Here is a 23482-nt window from a genome sequence, read left to right as displayed (position 1 = left end):
AGATCTTCAGCATTTTCATCAGCCGTGTATTATTTTTTTTGTGCTTCATGTGTATTTAGATGTGACTGTTTGCATTAATACCATTTTAATAAATAAAAATATTCAATAAAAAAAGCCTTTTGATGAAGATCAGACACCTCCCTACCACTTACTGGTAGAAAATAGCAAATGAGGATGAGCTTGCATGCACTCTGTCTATCAGTGACTAATTTAGATTCTAAAAATGATTGGACAACGTCAGCAGCCTACACAAGACTGAAAACAAGTTTTTTCATGACAAGCGTTTTTTAAACTTGTTGTGAGGACTTCCAAAATCCATTTTGTGTAAGTGGAAACAATATATTAAGTATCACTAAGTTGTTTGATATATATCTCTTTAAAAACAAATGTGTGAGTTCTTTGTAATAAATAAATAAAAAATTTGAGCTGGAATATCTCTTTAACCCCTGAACTGCTGGATTGCTATACTGTTTATGAACTCTGCCTGTCTGACCACTCTGTCTGCTTAACTCCTGAACTGTTGGATTGCTATACTGTTACTGAACTCTGCCTGTCTGGCCCTTCTATTGGTTTACCCCTGAACTGTTATACTGCTGGATTTCTTTTTGTTGCTGACTCCAGCTTGTTCCTGTTCCTTCTATTGGTTTACCCCTGAACTGCTATACTGCTGGATTGTCTTCCTGTTGCCGCTAAGGACTACCCTGCTTACTGTGAGTACTGCTTACCTCATTTTACAAACTCTCTCTGCTCTGGGATATTTCCTATCATTCCACTTGATGCTGGGATAAGAAGACTACTGGCCAAGTTTGGTCTGATAGAGGAATATCTCACAAGCATTATACTCTGGGGCAAAAAGAGGTATAATCCAGTATAAAAATGTGTACTTAATAAAATGGACGCTAAGGGCTAGATTACAAGTGGCACTCTATTGTTTGCGATATCAGGTTTTTACTGCCTTTTCCACACAATTTAAATTCTGTTCGTATTACAAGTTGAAAGAAAATGCAACCACATGAGTGCAATCATGATTTACACTACAATGATTACTGCGACTTCAGACTTATTTTTTTGAAAATTGCAATAAAAAGTTATGAACTTTATGAGATGTCAGGTGTTAGAAAAAAATAACGGGCAAAAAGTGCTTTTACATAGGGATCCATAGGAACACAAGTATAAGTATATTTTTGTATATAAATATATATTAATGTATTTCTATACATATGTATATATGTATTTATTGGTTTATATTAAGGACTGGGCCTTTGAGACTAAAACTTCCCCAAAAGACCAGAGCATTTTTAGCATTTTTGTCATCACTCCATTTAAGCAGAAATAGAGCCTTAACTTTATTTTATTTTTTTTAGTAGACAACCCAAAGTATTGATCTAGGCACATTTTGGTATATTTGATGCCACCATTTCACCGCCAAATGCAATCAAATAAAAAAACAATTTGTTAACTTTTTCACAAACTTTAGGTTTCTCCCTGAAATTATTTACAAACAGCTTGTGAAATTATGGCACAAATTGTTGTAAAAGCTTCCTTGGGATTCCCTTTGTTCAGAAATAGCAAACATATATGGCTTTGCTATTGCTTTTTGGTAATTTAAAGACCACTAGTTGTAGCTGTACACCAAACTTGTATTATTCCCAGTAGTTAAGGAGTTAATTGGGTAGCTTGTAAAGTTAATTTTAGCTTTAGTGTAGAGATTAGCCTCCCATCTGACACGTCCTACCCCCTGATTCCTCCCTAAGCCCTCTCAAGCAGTACTCTTCTCTCCCCCACCCCACTGGTCACCCCCATCTTAAGTACTCACAGACAGTCTGCCAGTATGCAGTATTAGACCTTTTTTTATTTTTTTATTTTGTATTATCATTATTTTCTTCTGTGTAAGATTATCCTTGTACCTTCCCCCCCTACCTGATGCCTCCCAAAAAGCTCTCTAACTCTCCCCCCTCTAACTCATTTCCACTATCTTAGGTACTGGCTGCTGTCTGTCAGTACCTAATTTTCCATGATTTTTAATGTTAAGTTAATTAAAAAAACTCACATTTTTTTTCTGTAATGTAGCTGTCCCTCACCTCATTTACCACCCCACCCATCCCCTCCCAGATCGATTTCCTACCTCTTAACTATACCTACCTATACCTACCTATACCTCCTCCCCCATCCCTCCTTCCCTCTCCCTGCCACTCTCAGAAGTTCTTTAATTTTTGTAGAATAGCGGTCCCACCAGCTCCCGCCCCCCTGCAGCAATGGGCCGCCCACCCGCCTCCCTCCTTACCCTCCCACGCACAATGATCAGCACTACTGCTGCCCAATGCAGAGAGGGCCACAGAGTGGCCCTCTCTGCATTGGTACCTCTGCCCATCTATTTTTGCACTAACCCACTCGTGGGGCATGCAGAAATAGCACAATCTTGCTACTTTTAGAGACATTGCGGCAGAGAGAGGCCCAGGACAGCCTCTCTCTTAAGGGCTTAACAACCAGCGTCGTACAGGGTACGGCGCTGGTCATTTAGAGGTTAAAGACATATATACACATATAAATACAGATATTCATATGTATAGAAATACATACATATATATCATTGCAATCCTGTGCTTGTGTTTGTGCGAACTGTCGGCTGTTATTTTTTTTGTTAAAACTGAGGATCCATTAAAGTCTTTGGGGGAATACGATCTAGCGTTCACTACTTTGCAGTCTTTTTTTTTCTGCTCAAGTATGCGACCGCGAGAGTGCAAAAGTTTTACTTGCAACCTGTAATACATGCACAACTGGAAAAATAAGTTGAGTGCAGATAAAGCACTCGCAGGAGCACAAATTTGTACCCCACTCGTAATCTAGCCCTAAGTGTATACTGCAGTCTAGATGTGTAGTTTTGTATAAAGGGCAGTCTAGATGTGTTATTCTATATGTAGGGCAAAGCAAAACAGTGATTCAAATTCGCTGTTTATACTAGTGAACAAATTAATTCACATGTGGTCTCTTTTTAGCCACAGAAATTAAGACCAAGTTTAAAGGGATATAGCCTTATACATATCTGCATTTGCAAAACCCAGCAAAATGAGATTAAAATACTTTTAAATTATTTATTTTTATGGACATCTTTTGCAATCCAATCTTTAAATATTGATCCACACAATGCATACATAAAATTAACATTAATTTCTGTTTAATTGATCATTTTCAAATTATAATTGAGACAGAATTTTATAGCAGTCATACGAATATGTCCTATTTTTTACACTTTAACATCTTTATATTTTCACAGCATGAAGAAATGCAAACCTTTTTTGTATCAGGTTTACATCACTTGATCCTACCTGCCTTTGGCTTATTTTTATATAACCTTCTATACTTTAAAAACATGTTGTTCTTCTAAACAGAACATAATACAACGTCATGCTCCACTAACATATATGAAATTTAAATTCAGTACAAGGACATGCAACAGCTGCCCAATTATTATATGTCAATAATTCTCAGTGGGTACATGTGATGGGGTATTGTTCTTCATTGAATGTTATTGTAACATAAATCTCTACTTTCCAAATACTGTCAACACAGTGGTTTATTTGTGCAACATTATCTCTACACTGCATAGAATTTAAGCAAATGACTGATATTTAATACTCTTCAACGGGGCAGAATAAATGACAACTCATAATAGTCACTAATTTTAAACAATCTATTTTTAAAACAATTTTAACTAACGGATATTTTACATTGATTTGCTAAAATGTTTCTGAAGATGCAAATGAGGATCTGTTAGTTCAAAAAGCAATGCCTTATATATTTTATAATAGAAACTATAAAATTAATTAAATATTGGAAATTAATTTATTAAATATGTGAATAAAAGGCATATATATATATATATATATATATATATATATATATATATATATATATATATATACAAGCCAGATGCATGTTTTATATAAAGGATTCTTAAACCTTTATCTTCAAACTTCAACATTTATGGTTTAATAATGTGAATCTTAGTTCATGATGTCACATTCCTCCGTATAAACCTTTGTTAGTGTTTTTCAGCAACAGCTGAAGTTAATAAGTACATTTTTGTCTTGTTACTTTACAGAAAATTAGTAGAACAATCCAACCTACTATTTCCTGTAAATAAATAAGTTTATGAAAAAGTAATATTAAAAAATATTAGACATCCAATAATTAATGTAATACAAAATGTGTTTGCCATTATCTATAAATTTACAGATACAATTTGATATAATTTTGTATACATTTATTTCAATAATAAACCTATATTTTACATTCGGTTACTTTCTTTAATTTTATTGCTTCTTACTACCTTACATATGTTTATCCATGAGCTGTAACCCCCCCCATATGTTTGCTCATTATATCTAAGCATAAGCTTCTCACTCTGCCTAAAAGCTGTGACTCAAGGAGAAGAATCTTCTATCCTTTTGTTTACATTTTAGTGAAACTTCCATCACAACTGTCCAATGTATGTAAACCATTATAACACTGGGTAGCAATGATGATGATAATTATGTTTTATTTTTATTATGGTCTACATGAAGATCTTTTGATGACAGATAATTATAAGGCCCACCAAGTCTGCCCATATTCATTTGTGATATGTGCAACTAAAAGGGACACTAAACAGTTTGAGTGAAATATAAAATGTTTAATAATATTTATTTAAAAAAAAAAAAAACATTGGATAATACTTTCATTATTTATGTTGTCCCTTTTCCTGTAATTTAATAATTGCACTGATTTTTTATAAACTAATTGGTGCAGCCATGTTGGAATCTACGTTTTGCCCTTATCTCTTCTGTTAAAAACAATAAAGCACTGATAAAAAAGAGGCAATGAAAGAGAGTGTACAAACAAGACTGTATGGAAATCCTGTTAAATAGTTACTTTTAAAAATCCTTTATTCCACTCTTCCTCATTTGCACACTCATTCCTTGGTTTATATATGTTCCTAACTGCTGAAGAGATAGATAAGGAGAAATCCTTTGTTCCAACATGGCAGCGCCCATAACTTTATAGAAACTAAAGTACTTTATAAAAACTAAGCCAGTTTACAATTATATCTTCAATATTAACCCATTATTTTCTTTATTTATTCATATACAGCACTCAGTATTAGCTTCCCAATATATATAAATATGAGACACAGAAATTGACAGCATTCTCAAACTGTATACACCGGAAGCTGGGTACACCTCCTATGACCCTACAAAACTCACAGCCCAGGGTGCTCACCAGCACTCACAGACAGCTAAAAAGCTCTCAGAGTCTCAGGCAGTAACCCCATCCAAGCCAGTAACAACTTTCCATTTAATTCTATTATAAAATTTTCTTCCTTCTCTTGTTATCCATTGCTGAAGGGACAGCATTGCACTACTGACAGGAAGCTAAAAATATCTATTTAGCCAATCACAAGAGACAAATGTGTGCAGGCACCAATTAACAGCAGCTCCCACTAGTGTAGGATATGTGCGTATTCATTTTTTAACAAGGGATACTAAGAGAATGAAGCACATTTGAAAATAGAAGTGAATTTAAAAGTGTCTTAATGACATGCTCTATCTGAATCATGCAAGTTTAATTTTCACTTTCCTATCCCTTTAAGCACCAGGGCTGTGAGTTTTGCGGGGTCATGGGATGTGTAACCAGTCCAGTTTGAGAGTGTAGTCCATTTCGGTGTTTTGTATGTTTCTAAGAAAATGATCCTTGTTTGCATCTCAGTGTGATTGGTTAAAGGCATCTCTTTGTGGCTGTAGGCTATGGACCCAGGGAGGAAGAGACCTTGATGTGGTCCTGGGCCTATTACCATTTGGCCAAATGCTGTAATTATCTCTTCCATTTTGCTTTTACTCTAGCTGTGTGTTTGCAAGAGAGTGCCAGACTTTCTATGTGTTAAATATAGATAGATAGATAGATAGATAGATAGATAGATAGATAGATAGATAGATATAGACATATATTATAGATAGATAGATAGATAGATAGATAGATATAGACATATATTATAGATAGATAGATAGATAGATAGATAGATAGATAGATAGATAGATAGACACATTTACACACCCACATATTATTCTCAGGCTAGTAATTACTTTAAATAAATCATTATGTCTAGCATTTATTTACTGTTTATTATCTCTAATTCAGTCTCCCCAGAATCCTTCAATTCATGTACAGTATACTCTGTGCCACCTTTATTGAAAGTCTATTCCATGGACCAGATGCGTTTTCTGGATATTAACTCACCAACATTTAGAATATATTGTAGGTGTTTATTCTATTCTATGAAATCCAGTAAACACAGACTAAGCAAACAAGCATATCCAAAGCTCCATAGCTGTTTGGGCATTTGCTTTTTCAAAAGAATTATTGTTTATGTTAAAAATAAATATCCCGGTTACATTACATGACAAACTGAACCTGTAAAGTAAATTAACTTTCACAGTCTTAAGAAATGTAATTGTTTATCTTTCTTTAAATTAACTTTTTTTTTTTTTTAATTTAAAATAGCCCATTTTAATGACATACATTTTCAGATTTGTGATTACCTAGAACTAGGCTGACCATATTGCCGCTTTAAATAGGGACACATATGAAAAATACATATGTCAGGGTTCTTATACAAAACATTTCTTAAAATAGCCCTGTATTTTTCATATGTGTCCCTTTTTAAAGCGGCAATATGGTCACCCTACCTAGAACCCTTTGCCAACGTGCAAAATAAATATGAATTGTAAATTGACCCTGCATTCCTTTTTTCTTTCAAATCTTTAAAGGAAAATATATTGCACAAGCTTTGTGTGTTGTAAATTGATAAACTCACTTAATCTACATCAACGTTACAATCAACAACTTTTAAAATGAAGAAAAGCTTTAATTTAAAAACAGGCATTTTTATAAGGAAAGAAAAAAATGATTGTTACCTCTCGGGAGTAAACGAATGTTTATGTGGTCGTTGTAAATCCCAGCGTTGACATTCTTTTCCGGACTCTGTATGATCCATTGGTCCTCTGTAATGTTCTCCGTTGCAGACCATGCATTCCACTGTAAAAAGAATCACATTTTAAAAGAATATATTTGTTTTGTAGAAGAAGACAATAATACAAATATACATCTACCAGTAACTTAAAGGGACTTCATGACTCAAAAAGACCATTGTTTCTCATCCGTGTTCCCCAAGTAACCCAACAGGCCAGGTTTTCATTATAGCTGAACCAGTGCACAGGTGAAATAATCAGCTGATGGGTGAGCGCAGGTTAGTAACCATGGTTACTGATCAGCTGATTATTTCACCTGTGCTCTAGTTCAGCTATAATGAAAACATGGCCTTTTGAGAGAACTTGAGGACTGCTGTTGAGAAAGGAAGTAAATAAATAGTGTATATTATACCGTATTTACTTCCTTTGTTAAAATTCATGCCTAGTTAGGAACTGGGAGCTAGATGCTGTTTGGTGGCTGTAGATATATGCCTCTTGTCATTGGCTCACTGATGTGCTCAGCTAGCTACCAGTAGATCATTGCTGCTCCTTCAACAAAGGATACAAATAAAATGAAGCACAATTGATAAGAGAAGCAAATCGGAAAGTTGTTTAAAATTGTGTCTGAATCATCTAAATATGAAAAAATATATTTATGCATTATAGTTGTAGAACTTATATTTTTATGTGCACTATTTATTTCATTGATTTGTTTAAAACCTAAATGAAACCATCTGTTTTTATTTATAATTGAGCTGAGATGGTGTAGTTTCTGGGTTTAGTCTGAAATAGATCAGACTATTTTTCTCTATATTTGGGGTGTACAAACTCGTCCTCCAAGTCTGCATCTTCTATGGCTCTTTATAGCATTAAGGTGTGTTCAAACATAGTGAACCTTAAAGGGACATAAAACCCAAAAATGTTTGTTTATGATTTAGACAGAGCATACAATTTTAAACAACTTTCCAATATACTTCTATTATTTAATTTGCTTCATTCTCTTGTTATCCTTTGCCAAAAGGTTTATCTAGGAAAGCTCAGGAGAAGCAAAGAACTAAGGTTATAACTGCTGATTGGTGGCTGTATATATATTCCAATTGCCATTGGCTCTCTCATTTGTTCAGTTAGAAGCCAGTAGTGCATTGCTGATCCTTCAACAAATGATACCAAGAGAAAGAAGCAAATTTGATAATAGAAGTTAATTAGAAAGTTGTTTAAAATTGTATGTTTTACCTAAATCATGAAAGAAAATTTGGGGTTTCATGTCCCTTTAAATTTTGCTCTGTCTGGGGTGCTTAACCCCTTAATGACAACTGACGTACCAGGTACGTCATGCATTAACAAGCAGTTAATGACAATGGACGTACCTGGTACGTCAGTTGTCTAACAGAGTGCTGGAAGCGATCGCAATCGCTTCCAGCAGCTCTCAGGGTATTGCAGTGATGCCTCCATATGGAGGCATCCTGCAATACCTTTTTAGAAGACTCCGATGCAGAGAGAGCCACTCTGTGGCCCTCTCTGCACCGGTAGCGATGGTGCCGGCTCGTTGGTGGGTGGGAGCGTAACAGGGAGGCGGGTGGGCGGCCCATCGCTACCCGGCATCCGGTTCCTAGAAGTGCAATGTGCACGCCGGGTGCCGGGAGCGTGTGGGGGGCGCGCGTGTGCGTGCATGCGCATTAGCTGCTCACTGACACCAATGAGGAGGGAAGGGGGGGGGGGAGATTTAAAAAAAAAATAATATAAAAGGATCTGGGAGGGGGAGGGGGATAGGGGTATTGTGGGGGGCTGCTACACTACAGAAAATATAAAAAATTCCAAAAGAGGAAAAAATACTTTTGTTTTTGGGGCAAATTGGGTACTGGCAGACAGCTGCCAGTACCCAAGATGGCCGCAATAAGATAGGGGAGAGGGTTACAGAGCTGGGGGGGGGGGGATCATGGAGGTTGGGGCTAAGGCAGGAGTCCATCACAGCTAAAATATTTTATTTTTTTTATAAAAAAAAAAAAAACCTCCTTTTATTTAGTACTGGCAGACTTTCTGCCAGTACGTAAGATGGCGGGGACATTTGTGGGGTGGGGGAGGGAAGAGAGCTGTTTGGGAGGGATCAGGGGGTGGGATGTGTCAGGTGGGAGGCTGAACTCTACCCTAAAGCTAAAATTAACCCTGCAAGCTCCCTACAACCTACCTAATTAACCCCTTCACTGCTGGGCATAATTTACGTGTGGTGCGCAGCAGCATTTAGCGGCCTTCTAATTACCAAAAAGCAATGCCAAAGCCATATATGTCTGCTATTTCTGAACAAAGGGGATCCCAAAGAAGCTTTTACAACAATTTGTGCCATAATAGCACAAGCTGTTTGTAAATAATTTCAGTGAGAAACCTAAAATTGTGAAAAATTTAAAGTTTTTTTTTATTTGCTCGCATTTGGCGGTGAAATGGTGGCATAAAATATACCAAAATGTGCCTAGATCAATACTTTGGGTTGTCTTCTAACAAAAAATATATACATGTCAAGGGATATTCAGGTATTCCTGACAGATATCAGGGTTCCAATGTAACTAGCACTAATTTTGAAAAAAAGTGGTTTGGAAATAGCGAAGTCCTACTTGTATTTATGGCCCTATAACTTGCAAAAAAAGCTAAGAACATGTAAACATTGGGTATTTCTAAACTCAGGACAAAATTTAGAAACTATTTAGCATGGGTGTTTTTTGGTGATTGTAGATGTGTAACAGATTTTGGGGTCAAAGTTAGAAAAAGTGTGTTTTTTTCCATTTTTTCCTCATATTTTATTATTTTTTTTGTAGTAAATTATAAGACATGATGAAAATAATGGTATCTTTAGAAAGTCCATTTAATGGCGAGAAAAACGGTATATAATATGTGTGGGTACAGTAAATGAGTAAGAGGAAAATTACAGCTAAACACAAACACCGCAGAAATGTAAAAATAGCCATTGTCATTAAGGGTAAGAAAATTGAAAAATGGTCCGGTCATTAAGGGGTTAAAGGGATACTAAACCCAATTTTTTTTCTTTCATGATTCAGACAGAGCATGAGATTTTAAGCAACTTTCTAATTTACTCCTTTAATACATTTTTCTTTGTTCTCATGCTATCTTGATTTGAAAAAGCAGGAATGCTTACTGATTTGTGGCTAAATGTAGCAAACCATTCAGCAAGCGCTACCCAGGTGCTGAACTAAAAAAGGCCGGCTCCTAACTTTTCATTACTGCTTTTTCAAATCAAGATAACATGAGAACAAAGAAAAATTGATAATAGGAGCGAATTAGAAAGTTGCTTAAAATTGCATGCTGAATCATGAAAGAAAACATTTGGGGTAAGTATCCCTTTAAAGAGTAGATTAAAGGGACAGGGATACAGCAAACAAAAACAGCTATTTCAAATGACAAAAGCTAAAAAAAAAATGTTATTTGTAATCAATTTAATACACTCCAGCAGGTAAAATTGATCATTGGGAGCAAATTTAAGGGGTGAAAAGTTTACAGTAAACTGTCCCTTTAAGAAATATATAACCTGTATGATTTCACCATTAAAACAACTTCTGTGTAGAGATATTGTTTGGGATAAAGTAAATGAATATTTCAGGGACATAGAATTGCAACAGAAAATACTCTAAAATGTTAGAGCCTTTTCTTATTGTACTATTGCTTGTATTTCCCTGAGGGTAAATTAGAAAGTTGCTTCAAATTGCATGCTCTCTCTGAATCATGAAATAAAAAACATGGGGTTTGTGTCCCTTTAATATGCTTACTTTTAAATTGGTTTACTCTATGTTTTATAACAATGACAATTCTATTTATGTAGCCTATTTCATAATGAGCTTAAAGGGACAGTCTACTCCAGAATTTTTAATGTTGAAAAAGATAGATAATCCCTTTATTACCCATTCCCCAGTTTTGCATAACCAACACTGTTATATTAATATACTTTTTACCTCTGTGATTACTTTGTATCTAAGCCTCTGCCCCCTTATTTCAGTTCTTTTGACAGACTTGCATTTTAGCCAAATTAGTGCCCTCTCATAAGTAACTCCACAGGCGTGAGCACAATGTTAAATAAATGACACACATGAACTAACTCCCTCTAGCTGTGAAAAACTCTCAAATGCTTTCAGATAAAATGCGACCTTCAAGGGCTTTTGAAATTAGCATGAGCCAACTTATGATTAGTTTTCAACAAAGAATACTAAAAGAACAAAGCAAATTTGATGATAAAAGTAAATTGAAAAGCTTTTTAAATTTGCAGGCCCTATCTTAATCAGGGAAGGGTAATTTTGACTAGTCTGTCTTTTTAAAACTTGATTCTTTTGTTAAAAAGCCTCTTGAAAATATCACATATCATTTGATATCAAGTTATCTATTTATTAATAAGCTTTGCTGTTGATTGGCTATGATCAATGTTTCCTTTAAAAAAACAAAACAAAAAAAAAACGAATATGTTACACTCAGATACCATTTTATTCAATTTTTTTCATTGTTTGAAATCTCAAACTAGTGGGAAAATTATACTGATGTGATGAACAATACATTTTATTGAATCTAATTACTTCAAATCAATGTTTTGTGTGTATGTGGTGTGTGTGTGTGTTAGTGTACGTGCGCATGAGCATGGATGTGCATTTAGTGTTTGTGGATTAAATAATTCTCCATATTATATACAGGTATGTTCTGAAATTAACATTTAAAGGGACATAATACTCATATGCTAAATCACTTGAAACTGATGCAGTACAAATGTAAAAAGCTGACAGGAAAATATCACCTGAGCATCTCTATGTAAAAAAGGAAGATATTTTACCTCACAATTTCCTCAGCTCAGCAGAGTAAGTTCTGTGTAAAATCTTATAGTCAGCTGCAGGTAAAAAAAAAAAACTGAAGAAATGAACAGCAGCCAATCAGCATCAACAGTGCTGAGGTCATGAACTCTTTTACTGTAATCTCATGAGATTTCACTTAACTCTCATGAGATTTCATAGTAAACTTCCTTAAACTTAATAGGTAAATAAGATGAGATTGCACAAAAGCTCGCTCCTTCCACTGTCCCGGGACAGACATACTGATTTGTTACTTAGAAGTCCTTTACAATGGGATGTGGCTACTGAGGAATTTTTGAGGTAAAATATCTTCCTTTTTTACATAGAAATGTTCAGGTGATATTTTCCTGTCAGTTTTTTTACAGCTATGCTGCATCACTTTCAAGTGTTTCAACAATTGGGTAGTATGGCCCTTGAACATAATATCACATTTTAATTCAATAAGGAGATATTTTGAAATTATTTCATTTTAATGTAAATACAAAATAAGCTAACATTAGTGAAACAATCTGTGCTTTCATTGTGTGGGTGTAATTAGACAATATAACATTTTTATTAGTTTAAAAGTCACAAAGACAAAAAAAAAATAATATAATAAGTATTACATTATAGCAACATAAATCATCATGTTTACAAAACAAATATTTTCTAATCCTATTCCCGCAGTAAACTCTACAGCTGGTAGTAAGAGATAAAATCTATAGAGACTGTAATGAATATTTGTCAAATAATTTCCAGTTTTAAAGGGACATGAAACCCCAAATTTTTCTTCACTCAGATAGAGAATACAAATTTAAAAAAAACATTACAATTTTATCTAATTTGCTTTATTCTTTAGATATCCTTTGTTGAATAAAAAGCAATGTACATGTGTAAGCCAATAGCATGAGACATCTATTTGCAGCCACCAGCTTCTGAGGATATTTATATATGCTTTTCAACAAAGGATATCAAGAGAATGAAGTGTTTAAAATCGCACGTTCTTTGTAAATTGTGAAAGAAAAAATTTGGGATCCCTTTAAGGAGCACAATTTGAATAGAAGCAACGCATTACTGTCATATTTTGATAGAATATTTTAAAATCATTCAATTTACCTTCAGAGCAGAAGGGAATGTCACACACTTCATGTCGAACTTCTGGATTTTTTGTGAAACACCAAGGCCCTCCTTCCTCTTCCTTGGGATTCCGGCAATAGTTTTCCTTGAGGTCTTTACCTCGATAGCTCGAAGGCAAAAAGCTAGTTTTAAAATGACATTACATCATAAGAGTGTGTGTAATAGTTTGTAGTGAGAGTTTAATGCTGTTTTCAGTGTTGTAACTTACTGCTTTTTTTTAGGAAAAAAATTATACTGGGATAAATCATATTCCAGTTGCAAATGTAACAATAGCAACAATATAAATCTTCATTAAGAGCTATATTACAAGTGGAGTGCTAAATTATCGCGCAGCCGCAAACGAGCAATGGTATTGAAAATGGAGATCTAATATTGATTGCATGCAAACAATATTTAGTGCTCCACTTGTAATCTAGACCTAAATAAATGAAGATTTATGTTCTCACTACCAGTTTTATTTATAATGGAATGTGATGAAGGACAATATATTTGTTATAAATATCAGATGTTTGCTCTCATCTGACACTTTCAATTCTGTTTTCTTTATGCAAAATATATTTAAAATAAAATCATTTTTGTTTTGTTAACAAATGTGTTTTGTTTTCCAAGTCTGGGAAACAATATATTTTTTTACTTTGCAGTATCCAATTAGGAACCTTATATAAACAAGCAGTAATCGAACAATCACTGAATACAATGTTGTAGGAAGAGGATTTATCTCTAAAGGCATGGAAAAAAACACATTTTCAGAATTAAATGACAGGAAAACTAGGCAACATAAATGATTAAACTGCATTATATATTTTTTCAATCACAATTAAGCATATTCAGGGGAATTTAATTTTGAGTTTTATGTCTCTTTATATCTAAAATGTTTAATCAAAGTTTCAGAACACACTAAGGGCTAGATTTATTAAGCCCCTACGGCAGCAAGTTCTCTCAAGAACTTGCTCGCCGGGATTTGTCACCAGACCGCTGCTTCCCTAACATCTACGCCACCTCTATTGTGGCGAAATTCAATCTCCTCGGTCGGACTCGACTCCTGCCCGCACGTGATTGGCTGTGCGCAGGCAGGGGGCGGGATTGCACGCGAGCGCAAAATTGCTCGTGTGCAATGTTAATTACCTGCGGGTAATTTCGCCCCGCCATAGGCGAGCTGAGGCATACAGGGGCGCATATACGCGTCCCTGTACGCCTCAGCGTTGATAAATCTAGCCCTAAGGCATAGATTATATTCCAGCAGTAAAATTAACTGCTAGTAGTAACTGGAAAAATCTCTATTAAATTCTATGAGGATTTTTGTACTTACTAACGTCACCTATTTTAATCCTATATTGTCATACGCCCTAGCAACAGATGTCACAGATTTTGATCTTACGAGGATAAATGACAAGTAAAAATGCTTATGAAAGGATTGCAACAGCATCATATTTGGAAACAAAATTGCTGACAAAAATTTACATAGGACGACAGTTCTCTCTGGTTTTCAAAGGGTTAAATCACATCCTTTTAAATCCATGACATAAAATGTGAGCTTTGCTTTAACATATGTGATAGTTTTTGCACTAGACAAAGAAAAAAGGTAACATTAGGAAGGGTTTCATGTTCCGTTCTTTTTGGCTAACAGATGTGCTGTAGGAGGGATTCATACTTCATTTCACAATCAGCAAATTTTTAGCAGATCAGATATGAGTTAGGGGAAAAAATCTAAACATTATCCATACTGCACATCTGTACTCTAAAATAAAAAAAAATGTCCAAAATAACAGTTTATGCGCAGAAAATTCTTTTACGTAAACATGGAAACCACCTTCCATAAAACAGATGTTATGACGAAGTTGCTCTAGTTGTTCCACACACTAACAAGAAGCAAATGTTCGTATGGTTAATTCTTTCTCATAATTGCTTTGCACATAAGCCTCTGGTGAGGATATCAGAGCTTTTTTTCTAGAAGCTACTAAACAAAATAGCGTGCAGCTACTTCATTTGTTAAATGACCTTTCGAAATTTTAGCTGTGCAACATGAAATAAAACTGATATTAATCAAACGTTCAATTGGTTTTTAAAACTGTGTGTGCCCCATTAACCAACTAACCAATTAGGGATTTTGTACTTTAAATTGAATTAATTCAATTATAGTCTATTTAAAAGAATATTCAACACATCTTGCTTTTGTGTAAAATTTGTGCTTGTACTGTGCTCCCTTGAGAGAGGTCAAAAAGTAAATATTGTAAACTGAAAATGCAGCAAATCAAATATCTCGTTTAGGCAATTTGCATTTATTTGAAAACCTAGGTTAAAGATTTTACTTTATGGCCTCTCTATGGAGCATAGGATGAAGCACAAGGGTTTTTTTTGTGTTTTTTTAAATGGAGATGTTTAAAGGGACAGTCTACTTGATTTTTATTTTAAAAAAAACATTTAAAAGATAAATAATGCATTTACTACCCATTCCCCAGCTTTGCATAACCAATATTGCACTGTTGATGAGGTTAGGTTGGGACACCCAGTAAAATGGGTTGAAAAAGCAGGAAGAGCAGACATTCCCCCTCCCTGCATATGAAAAGACTCATTAAACAAACAGAAGCAAGTAGGATTCTGTAGACTTGAGACTATGAGGCTTATTTAAGAAATGTCTTGCGGAACTGATCCGACAGTGCGGATCAGGTCCACAAGACATCGCTTAATGCGGAGAGCAATACGCTCTCCGCATTTAACATTGCACCAGCAGCTGACAAGAGCTGCTGGTGCAACGCCGCCCCCTGCAGACTCGCGGCCAGTGGGCCACCAGCAGGGGGTATCAATCAACCCGATCGTACTCGATCAGGTTGATTTCCGGCGATGTCTGTCCGCCGGCTCAGAGCAGACGGACAGGGTTATGGAGCAGCGGTCTTTGTGACCGCTGCTTCATAACTGCTGTTTCTGGTGAGTCTGAAGACTCGCCAGAAACACGGGCCATCAAGCTCCTTTCGGAGCTTGATAGATATACCCCTATATCTGATTCTTTTGGGCTTGGTTAGGAGTCTGAAAATCAGCACAATGCTATTATACAAAAACACTCCCAGATGGCCTATAAAATGGATTATCTACAAAATATTTATACAAAGAAAAATCTAGTATTCAGTGTCCCTTTAAGAGCTAAATAAAGAGCTTTCTGTTATGTAAGGGCTTCTAAGGGGTTAATACAGTGGTAACCAAATGTTTTAAATCTGAAGCAGCAAGATGTCTGTGATATCACTGATCAAAGTGGATACTTTGGTCCCTGTGATCTCCACATGTGACATTGTCCCAACATTTTTACTGCCTAGATCTTAGCATGAGAAAACTTGATGTGTGACTCCAGCCTCTTAACAATCACTAAATAGTCATACCCCCTTCTGGAAGCCAGAATATGAATTATAGTCACAGCTCTTCTCAGAAGACATTTTCAGTTGTAGACATTATTGTAGGTGCTGTCAAAAGCAGGGATTCAATAAGCCCAAAAGTCTGGGTAAGAATAGGTGCCAAGAGACTACCTGGGATATTCCAGTCACTTAAACTGGGGTGTGGAATGTTTGGTGTCTATTGGTTTGTAATTATTATATACAATAATTTTGCTTGCAGTGGGCACACAGAATGGTCCAAGCAGATTTACCTATTTCCCTAGGGCCAATATCTGCCATCCAGCCAGTAAACATGATTTGTGTAACTTGAGCATTATGTAATTACCCCCAGGGGGAGGTCATGTGATCTGGAATGGTTATAAAATAGTGCTTGAGTGTCACACAAGCAGACTTCATTACACTTTTATATCATGGATGATACAATCTGAAAGGATTATTGTGAGTCTCCACAGATTTCCTTTTAAGTTGCAAGTTTAAGGTTTTCTGTGTATTTGATCCTTTTTATTTTTTGTAACTGTTTTGCAGTTGTGTCTATTGTTTATTTACCTTTTTATATACCATCTAATTTCATGTATTTCTTTTTCATTTTTATGCAGTGGGAACCTTTATTTAAATTAAAATATAAATGTAATCAGGTCTGTTTTTGTGCTCTCGCAACTGAATTCACGACTCCCTTAGATGGGGAATTATGGTACCAAAGTACTAATAAAAATATGTATTTTTTCTGTAGCTGTTAAAGGGACAGTAAACCCAAAAATTTTCTTTCATTATTTAGATAGAGAATAAATTTTTTAAAAAGTTTCCAATTTACTTCTATTATCAAATTTGTTTTGTTCTCATGATATTCTTTGTTGAAGGGATACCTTGGTAGGTAGCGTGTACATGCCTGAAGCACTACATGACAGGAAATAGTGCTGCTATCTAGTGCTCCTGCTAATGTATAACATTGTTGCAAAACTGCTGCCATATAGTGTTGTGGACACGTGCACACTCATGAGCTTACATCCCAGCTTTTCAACAAAGGATAACAAGAAAACAAAGAAAATTTGATAACAGAGGTAAATTGGAAAGTTGTTTAAAATGGTATGCTCTATCTGAATCATGAAAGAAAAAAATTGGGTTTTATGTCCCTTTAACATATCTATTTAAAACATGTGAGCCTGCTTCCCACTAGTTAAGAAGAGGTGGTCATCACTTCTTATCCTCTCTTCTATCTCCATTTCTTATCCTCTCTGCCACCGCAAAATTAGCAAAGTTCAACCCCAACCTTGCTCATTCCTGGTGATTGACAGTCCCTGCTCACGCACAACGCTGCTCAAGAAAATACTTGTGCAATGTTATAAATACAAGAATTTAAAGGGAATTTTTGTTTCCAATCTGGATATATTTCTAAGCTGATTGATGGAGCATAAAATTGTATCTACCTATGTATAAAACTCTTTGATGGACGTCTTAGGTTGTTGTTTTTTTACCACAATATTTACATTTTTTTTTTTTTCAAATACTGATCACATTTTTATAACTTTTTTTTCTTATGTTGAAATTTATGCTGCAGTAGTGAATATTATTTGTTACTTTAATTCGCTATATGTACAGCGTGCATGATAATTTAATATACAGTAATTGTTTTATTGCAAAAAATACCATTTATTTATATATACACACACTATGAGGCATATTTATCAAAGGTCTTGCGGACCTAATCCGACAGTGCGGATCAGGTCCGCAAGACCTCGCTGAATGTGGAGAGCAATACGCTCTCCGTATTCAGCATTGCACCAGCAGCTCACAAGAGCTGCTGATGCAACGCCACCCCCTGCAGACTCGCGGCCAATCGGCCGGCAGCAGTGGGGTGTCAATCAACCCGATCGTACTCGATCGGGTTGAATTATGGCGATTCCTGTCCGCCTGCTCAGAGCATGCGGACAGGGTTATGAAGCAGCGGTCTTTAGACCGCTGCTTCATAACTGCTGTTTCTGGTGAGTCTGAAGACTCGCCAGAAACACAGGGCCACAAACTCCATACGGAGCTTGATAAATGGGCCTCTAAATATGAATATATTCTACAAACTTTGATCTACCTATTTACTAACTGTAGCTCGTATTCTTCTGAGTGCACTCTCAGATTATTTTATATATAGATAGACATGCAGATAGACAGACAGACAGAGAGAGATATAGATAGATGATAGATAGATAGATAGATAGATTTTACAGAGTAAGTACAAAACTAACACACTTCAAAGAAGAAACCATCTAGATTTAGTAAACAGAAATTGTAAAGCCTTTCAAAACCAGTTGACAAAGAAAAGCCTTTTCGCAAAGAACTTTTATAATATGTCATTTGTGTTTTGCATTCTTTTCTTACTTATGATCATGGGGTGTCATTGAATTCCAGGACTGGCACGCAAGACCTCTTTTCGTTACGTTCCTAGTCCCCTTGTAATTACTCCCTTTTCCATGAATACAGTCTCTTACATAATCTATAATGGAGAAAATATATATATACATATAGCTGAATAAAAAAATATTTTCAATAAAAGTGAAGGCTTTATTAAACTATATCTAACTATGTAGATAATACATATAAAAAATATGTGCATGGTAATTAATTATGTTATTTATATTAAAGGGACACTGAACCCAAGTTTTTTCTTTCGTGATTCAGATAGAGCATGCAATTTTAAGCAACTTTCTAATTTACTCCTATTATCATTTTTTCTTCGTTCTCTTGCTATCTTTATTTAAAAAAGAAGGCATATAAGCTTTTATTTTGTTCAGAACTCTGGACAGCTTTTTTTATTGGTGGATGAATTTATCCACCAATCAGCACGGACAACCCAGGTTGTTGACTAAAAATGGGCCGGCATCTAAACTTACATTCTTGCATTTCAAATAAAGATACCAAGAGAATGAAGAAAATTTGATAATAGGAGTAAATTAGAAAGTTGCTTAAAATGTCATGCTCTATCTGAATAATGAAAGAAACAATTTGGGTTCATTGTCCCTTTAACTCATATTTACACATCAATTATTTATTTTCCTGAGCTTTAAACAATCAAGACTAATTTATGACCATACAGGATACAATAAGATTTCAGAAAGTATCTCTATTAATAATGATTCAATTTCACTTATTTATATGATACTTTATGTACAGTATAACTGATGCATAAGAAAAAATTAAACTACAATTTTTCCACAAAAACATTAAAATAAATAAATATCAAAGAATCCAACCATACAAATCATTTCTCTAAGCCAACATAGGGACATGAAACACAATGTTTCCTTTCAGGATTCAAATAGAACATACCGTTTTAAACAACTTTCCAATTTACTTATATTGTTAAATGTGCTTCATTCCCTTGATATCCTTTGCTAAAGGAGCAGCAAGTCACTACTGAGCGCTAACTGAACACATCTAATTAGCCAATCACAAGAGACAAATGTGTGCAGGCACCAATCACCAGCTAGCTTCCACTAGAGTGGTATATGTTCATATTTTTTTTCAACAAGTGATACCAAGAGAACAAAGCACATTTAAAAATAAAAGTGAAATTAAAAGTGTCTTAAAATTGCATGCTCTATCTGAATCATGAAAGATTACTTTTGACTTTCATATCTCTTTAAAGAAATTGTCTGATGTAAAGTATACAAATTCTAATTAGTTACAGCATGTCATTTTTTTATTACTGAATTGAGCTAAACTATAACTATAACTATAATATTACAATTTGGATCTGTGTTAATCTATTTATTCTTCATGGTTCTTTCTATTTTAATCTTTTTACATGGTACTTTTTGGGGATTATCTTAATGGAACGTCACATTAACAGTTTATTTTGAGTTAATGTATTTGAATGTTTGTAATGGAACATAATTGGCTGTTTGTGCCTTTAAATAATGTGTGATTCCAATTATAACAATATAGATTTACAAAATACCTTTAAGTGTAGAAAGATCTAATTGAAGTGTTTATGGGTGCATTTCAAAATTATATCAAATAATTTTTGCAATATACCTTCATTAGCAAAAACACTACTAGTAAAATTCATTACTGTTTTCTAACAGTATATGCACATATTCTGTAAAACCACCGTACATCAGCATTTAAACACCACACTTTTTCAGAAAGGCAGAAGTGACACAAATTAAGTTTTCACTGATGCAATACACACCATCAAAAGTTCTCTGATCCCGCTTAGCATATGTGCATATGCCGTTACAAACAGTAGTAATATTTATTAGAAGCATATTTGCTAATGAAAGTATATTGCTCAACATTTAATAAATCTACCCCAATATATCCTCCATGATTAAAACATTACAAGTTTAAAATATTGCAACTGTTACTCAAATCAACTTGTAATGCATTTCATTATTTTAACAAATTGTTCATTGTTGTTAATTTGAATATCTGACATTTCTGACAACTAAAAGGTTAATCATCAGTATCCTGCCTACAAGTCACAGAAGAATATGACTTTCAACTTTATGATTGACAGCATCACATTAAATATGCGCTTTATATATCGCCAAACAGCGCATTCACTATAGCTACAAATATAAATAAGTACTTCACATCAGGAAATTTTCAATATACATTGTAAAACCACATCTTTTTCTTTTGTTGGGAGTTATTTGTAGAAAAAAATTGTTACCTTTCTTTTCATACAGATTAAATGCACTGTCATCGCTGTTCCTGACTTCTGCTGACAAGCTGTTGAAAGACAGCCAATGACATCTCTTTGTGCTTTTATGAAAAGCAAAGGCCCTGGAGAGAGAATCAAACATTTATTTCACAAATCAGTGATTTATATTTAATCCCGTATTGCAGGTTTAAGTTCTTTTATTTTATGTCAGCTATGTAGAAACAGCGTTTAAACTAAAAAAGGCCACCCAACCTATTAAATTCAAAGATCAAAGCATATATTTGTCAGATGTGCTGCATAGTTCTACATTAGTAATCAATTAACACGAAGATATGATTTTCTTTAAAATTGTATTCAAATATAAGTAGGCCTTTGAAATAGTATCTGATATCCTGGTATTCTTACTTAAAGGGACAGTCTACGATAGAATTGATATTGTTTTAAAAGATAGATAATCCCTTTATTACCCATTCCCCAGTTTTGCATAACCAACACAGTTATATTAATATACTTTTTACCTCTGTGATTACCTTGTATCTAGGAACCTTCTTCCAGCCCCCTGATCACATGACTGAGACTGTTTATTATCTATTGTCTTAAATTTAGCATTGTTTTGTGCTAAATCTTAAATAACCCTCTGTGCCTGAACACAGTGTTATCTATATGGCCCACGTGTACTTTCTGTCTCTTTGTGTTGAAAAGGAATTTAAAAAGCATGCGATAAGAGGCAGCCCTCAATGGCTTAGAAATTAGCATATGAGTCTACCTATGTTTAGTTTAAACTAAGAATACCAAGAGAAAAAAAGCAAATTTGATGATAAATTGGAAAGTTGATTAAAATTAAAGTCCTATCTGAATAATGAAATTTTAATTTATACTAGACTGTCCCTTTAATCTGTATCTACTGTATCTATCTATCTATCTATCTATCTATCTCTCTGTGTGTATATATATATATATATATATATATATATATATATATATATATATATATATATATATATAATAAACAAAGGCTTGCACTCCATGGTCATTTCAATCTTTTTACTGTTAAGTATGTGACGTTTCAGGGACAAGACCCCCCTTCCCCTTCCTCTTGTCCCCGAAACGTCACATACTTAACAGTAAAAAGATTGAAATGACCATAGAGTGCAAGCCTGTTTTTATTTCTGGATTTATGTTTTGCTAGCACCCTGGCAACTGTTTTATGGGTGAGGGTGCACACCTTCTAAACCTATATATATATATATATATATATATATATATATATATATATATATATATATATATATATACGTATATATATATATATCTATATATATAAATCCACAAAATATGCACTGGCATGCTCCGATTAATTCCAGTAACTTTTATTTTACCGTGCTGAACGCCGGCGGAGATCCGCGATGGGCAGCTGCACTTGATAGGGCTCCACCCCGAAACGTCACAGTGAAATAAAAGTTACTGGAATTAATCAGAGTGCCTGTGCATATATTAAGGGTTTGTATACTGTTTACCCAGAGCACCCCGGAAGCTGAATTAGATACTATATAAGAGTGCAGAGCCTTGGCATAAGTGAAATCCACACACATATAAATATACAACTTTGAGGCATTATATATTTATATATATTTATTTATTTATATTCCATCTCTGTTCATACAGCTCATTTGTTACTTATTTTAATCAATTATATCTCTAGCTCTTTCTACATTTCTTCAATACATATAAAGCCACAAGAGTACGTAACCAGATATATAACAAAAACTAAAGTATTACGCAAAGTCAAAATAGTCTGACTCAAGATAGGGGGCGCTAGAACAGTCTAATGCAGTGCGTGCATATATCAATATACCTATGTATAAATAAATGTTAACAATATACCTATATCAACACACCTATGTATGTATACCAGATTGTAGTTTGTTGCTACCTATAATAACTCTAAACAAAAATGAGATTTAAAAAAAAAAAGTACATATACAAAAGTATGAAGTGATCAAAAGTCTCTTGAAAAAATTAGCACATATATCGGAAGGTCCACCTGATGAGACTCCGATATTTGATAGAAGGCTGCTCTCTCCTCACAAATGGATGTCAGGAAATCTACAAGGATATAAGGAACAAGAGAGGCGCATTTGTGTTCTAATAACACTTACGACAAGACCTAGGTATAACCCTAATCAGGGTACTCACATTTGTGAGGAGCACTCAGACAGTGCTTTTGGATACAGGCTGGATATTTTGCAGCAACCCAGCTCACTGTTCAGTCTTGGATAGCCGGAACATAGGATCCCCGAAATCTGGATAAGCAAATAAAACAGAAGGGGCGCCTATGTGTGCCAGTAATAAAATATATTAATTTGTAGATAAGACCCCTAATCAGGGTACTCATGTTTAGGAGGAGCACTCAGACAGTGCTATTAGGAATCGGATCAGGCTGAGTATTTGGGAGCAACCCAGCTTACTGGTCACCTCAATAAGCCAAAG

The 23482-nt window shown here is 34.7% G+C and overlaps 1 protein-coding gene across 1 annotated transcript in view; it reads right to left on the bottom strand.

The window, feature by feature from the left end:
• Positions 1–23482, bottom strand: part of HGF (hepatocyte growth factor) — a 244420-nt gene that overhangs the window by 138958 nt on the left and 81980 nt on the right. The window contains exons 3-6 of the mRNA XM_053716517.1: positions 21002–21114; positions 18706–18820; positions 12935–13077; positions 6951–7071 (exon numbers count right to left, since the gene is read on the bottom strand). Of these exons, the coding sequence (XP_053572492.1) occupies positions 6951–7071; positions 12935–13077; positions 18706–18820; positions 21002–21114 (492 nt within the window). The remainder of the gene's footprint in view (positions 1–6950; positions 7072–12934; positions 13078–18705; positions 18821–21001; positions 21115–23482) is intronic.

Source organism: Bombina bombina, chromosome 6, assembly GCF_027579735.1.
Source record: "Bombina bombina isolate aBomBom1 chromosome 6, aBomBom1.pri, whole genome shotgun sequence".
Classification (NCBI taxonomy): Eukaryota; Metazoa; Chordata; class Amphibia; order Anura; family Bombinatoridae; genus Bombina; species Bombina bombina.
The sequence above is the reverse complement of the archived record's forward strand: the minus strand, read 5'-3'. Positions and strand labels throughout refer to the sequence as shown.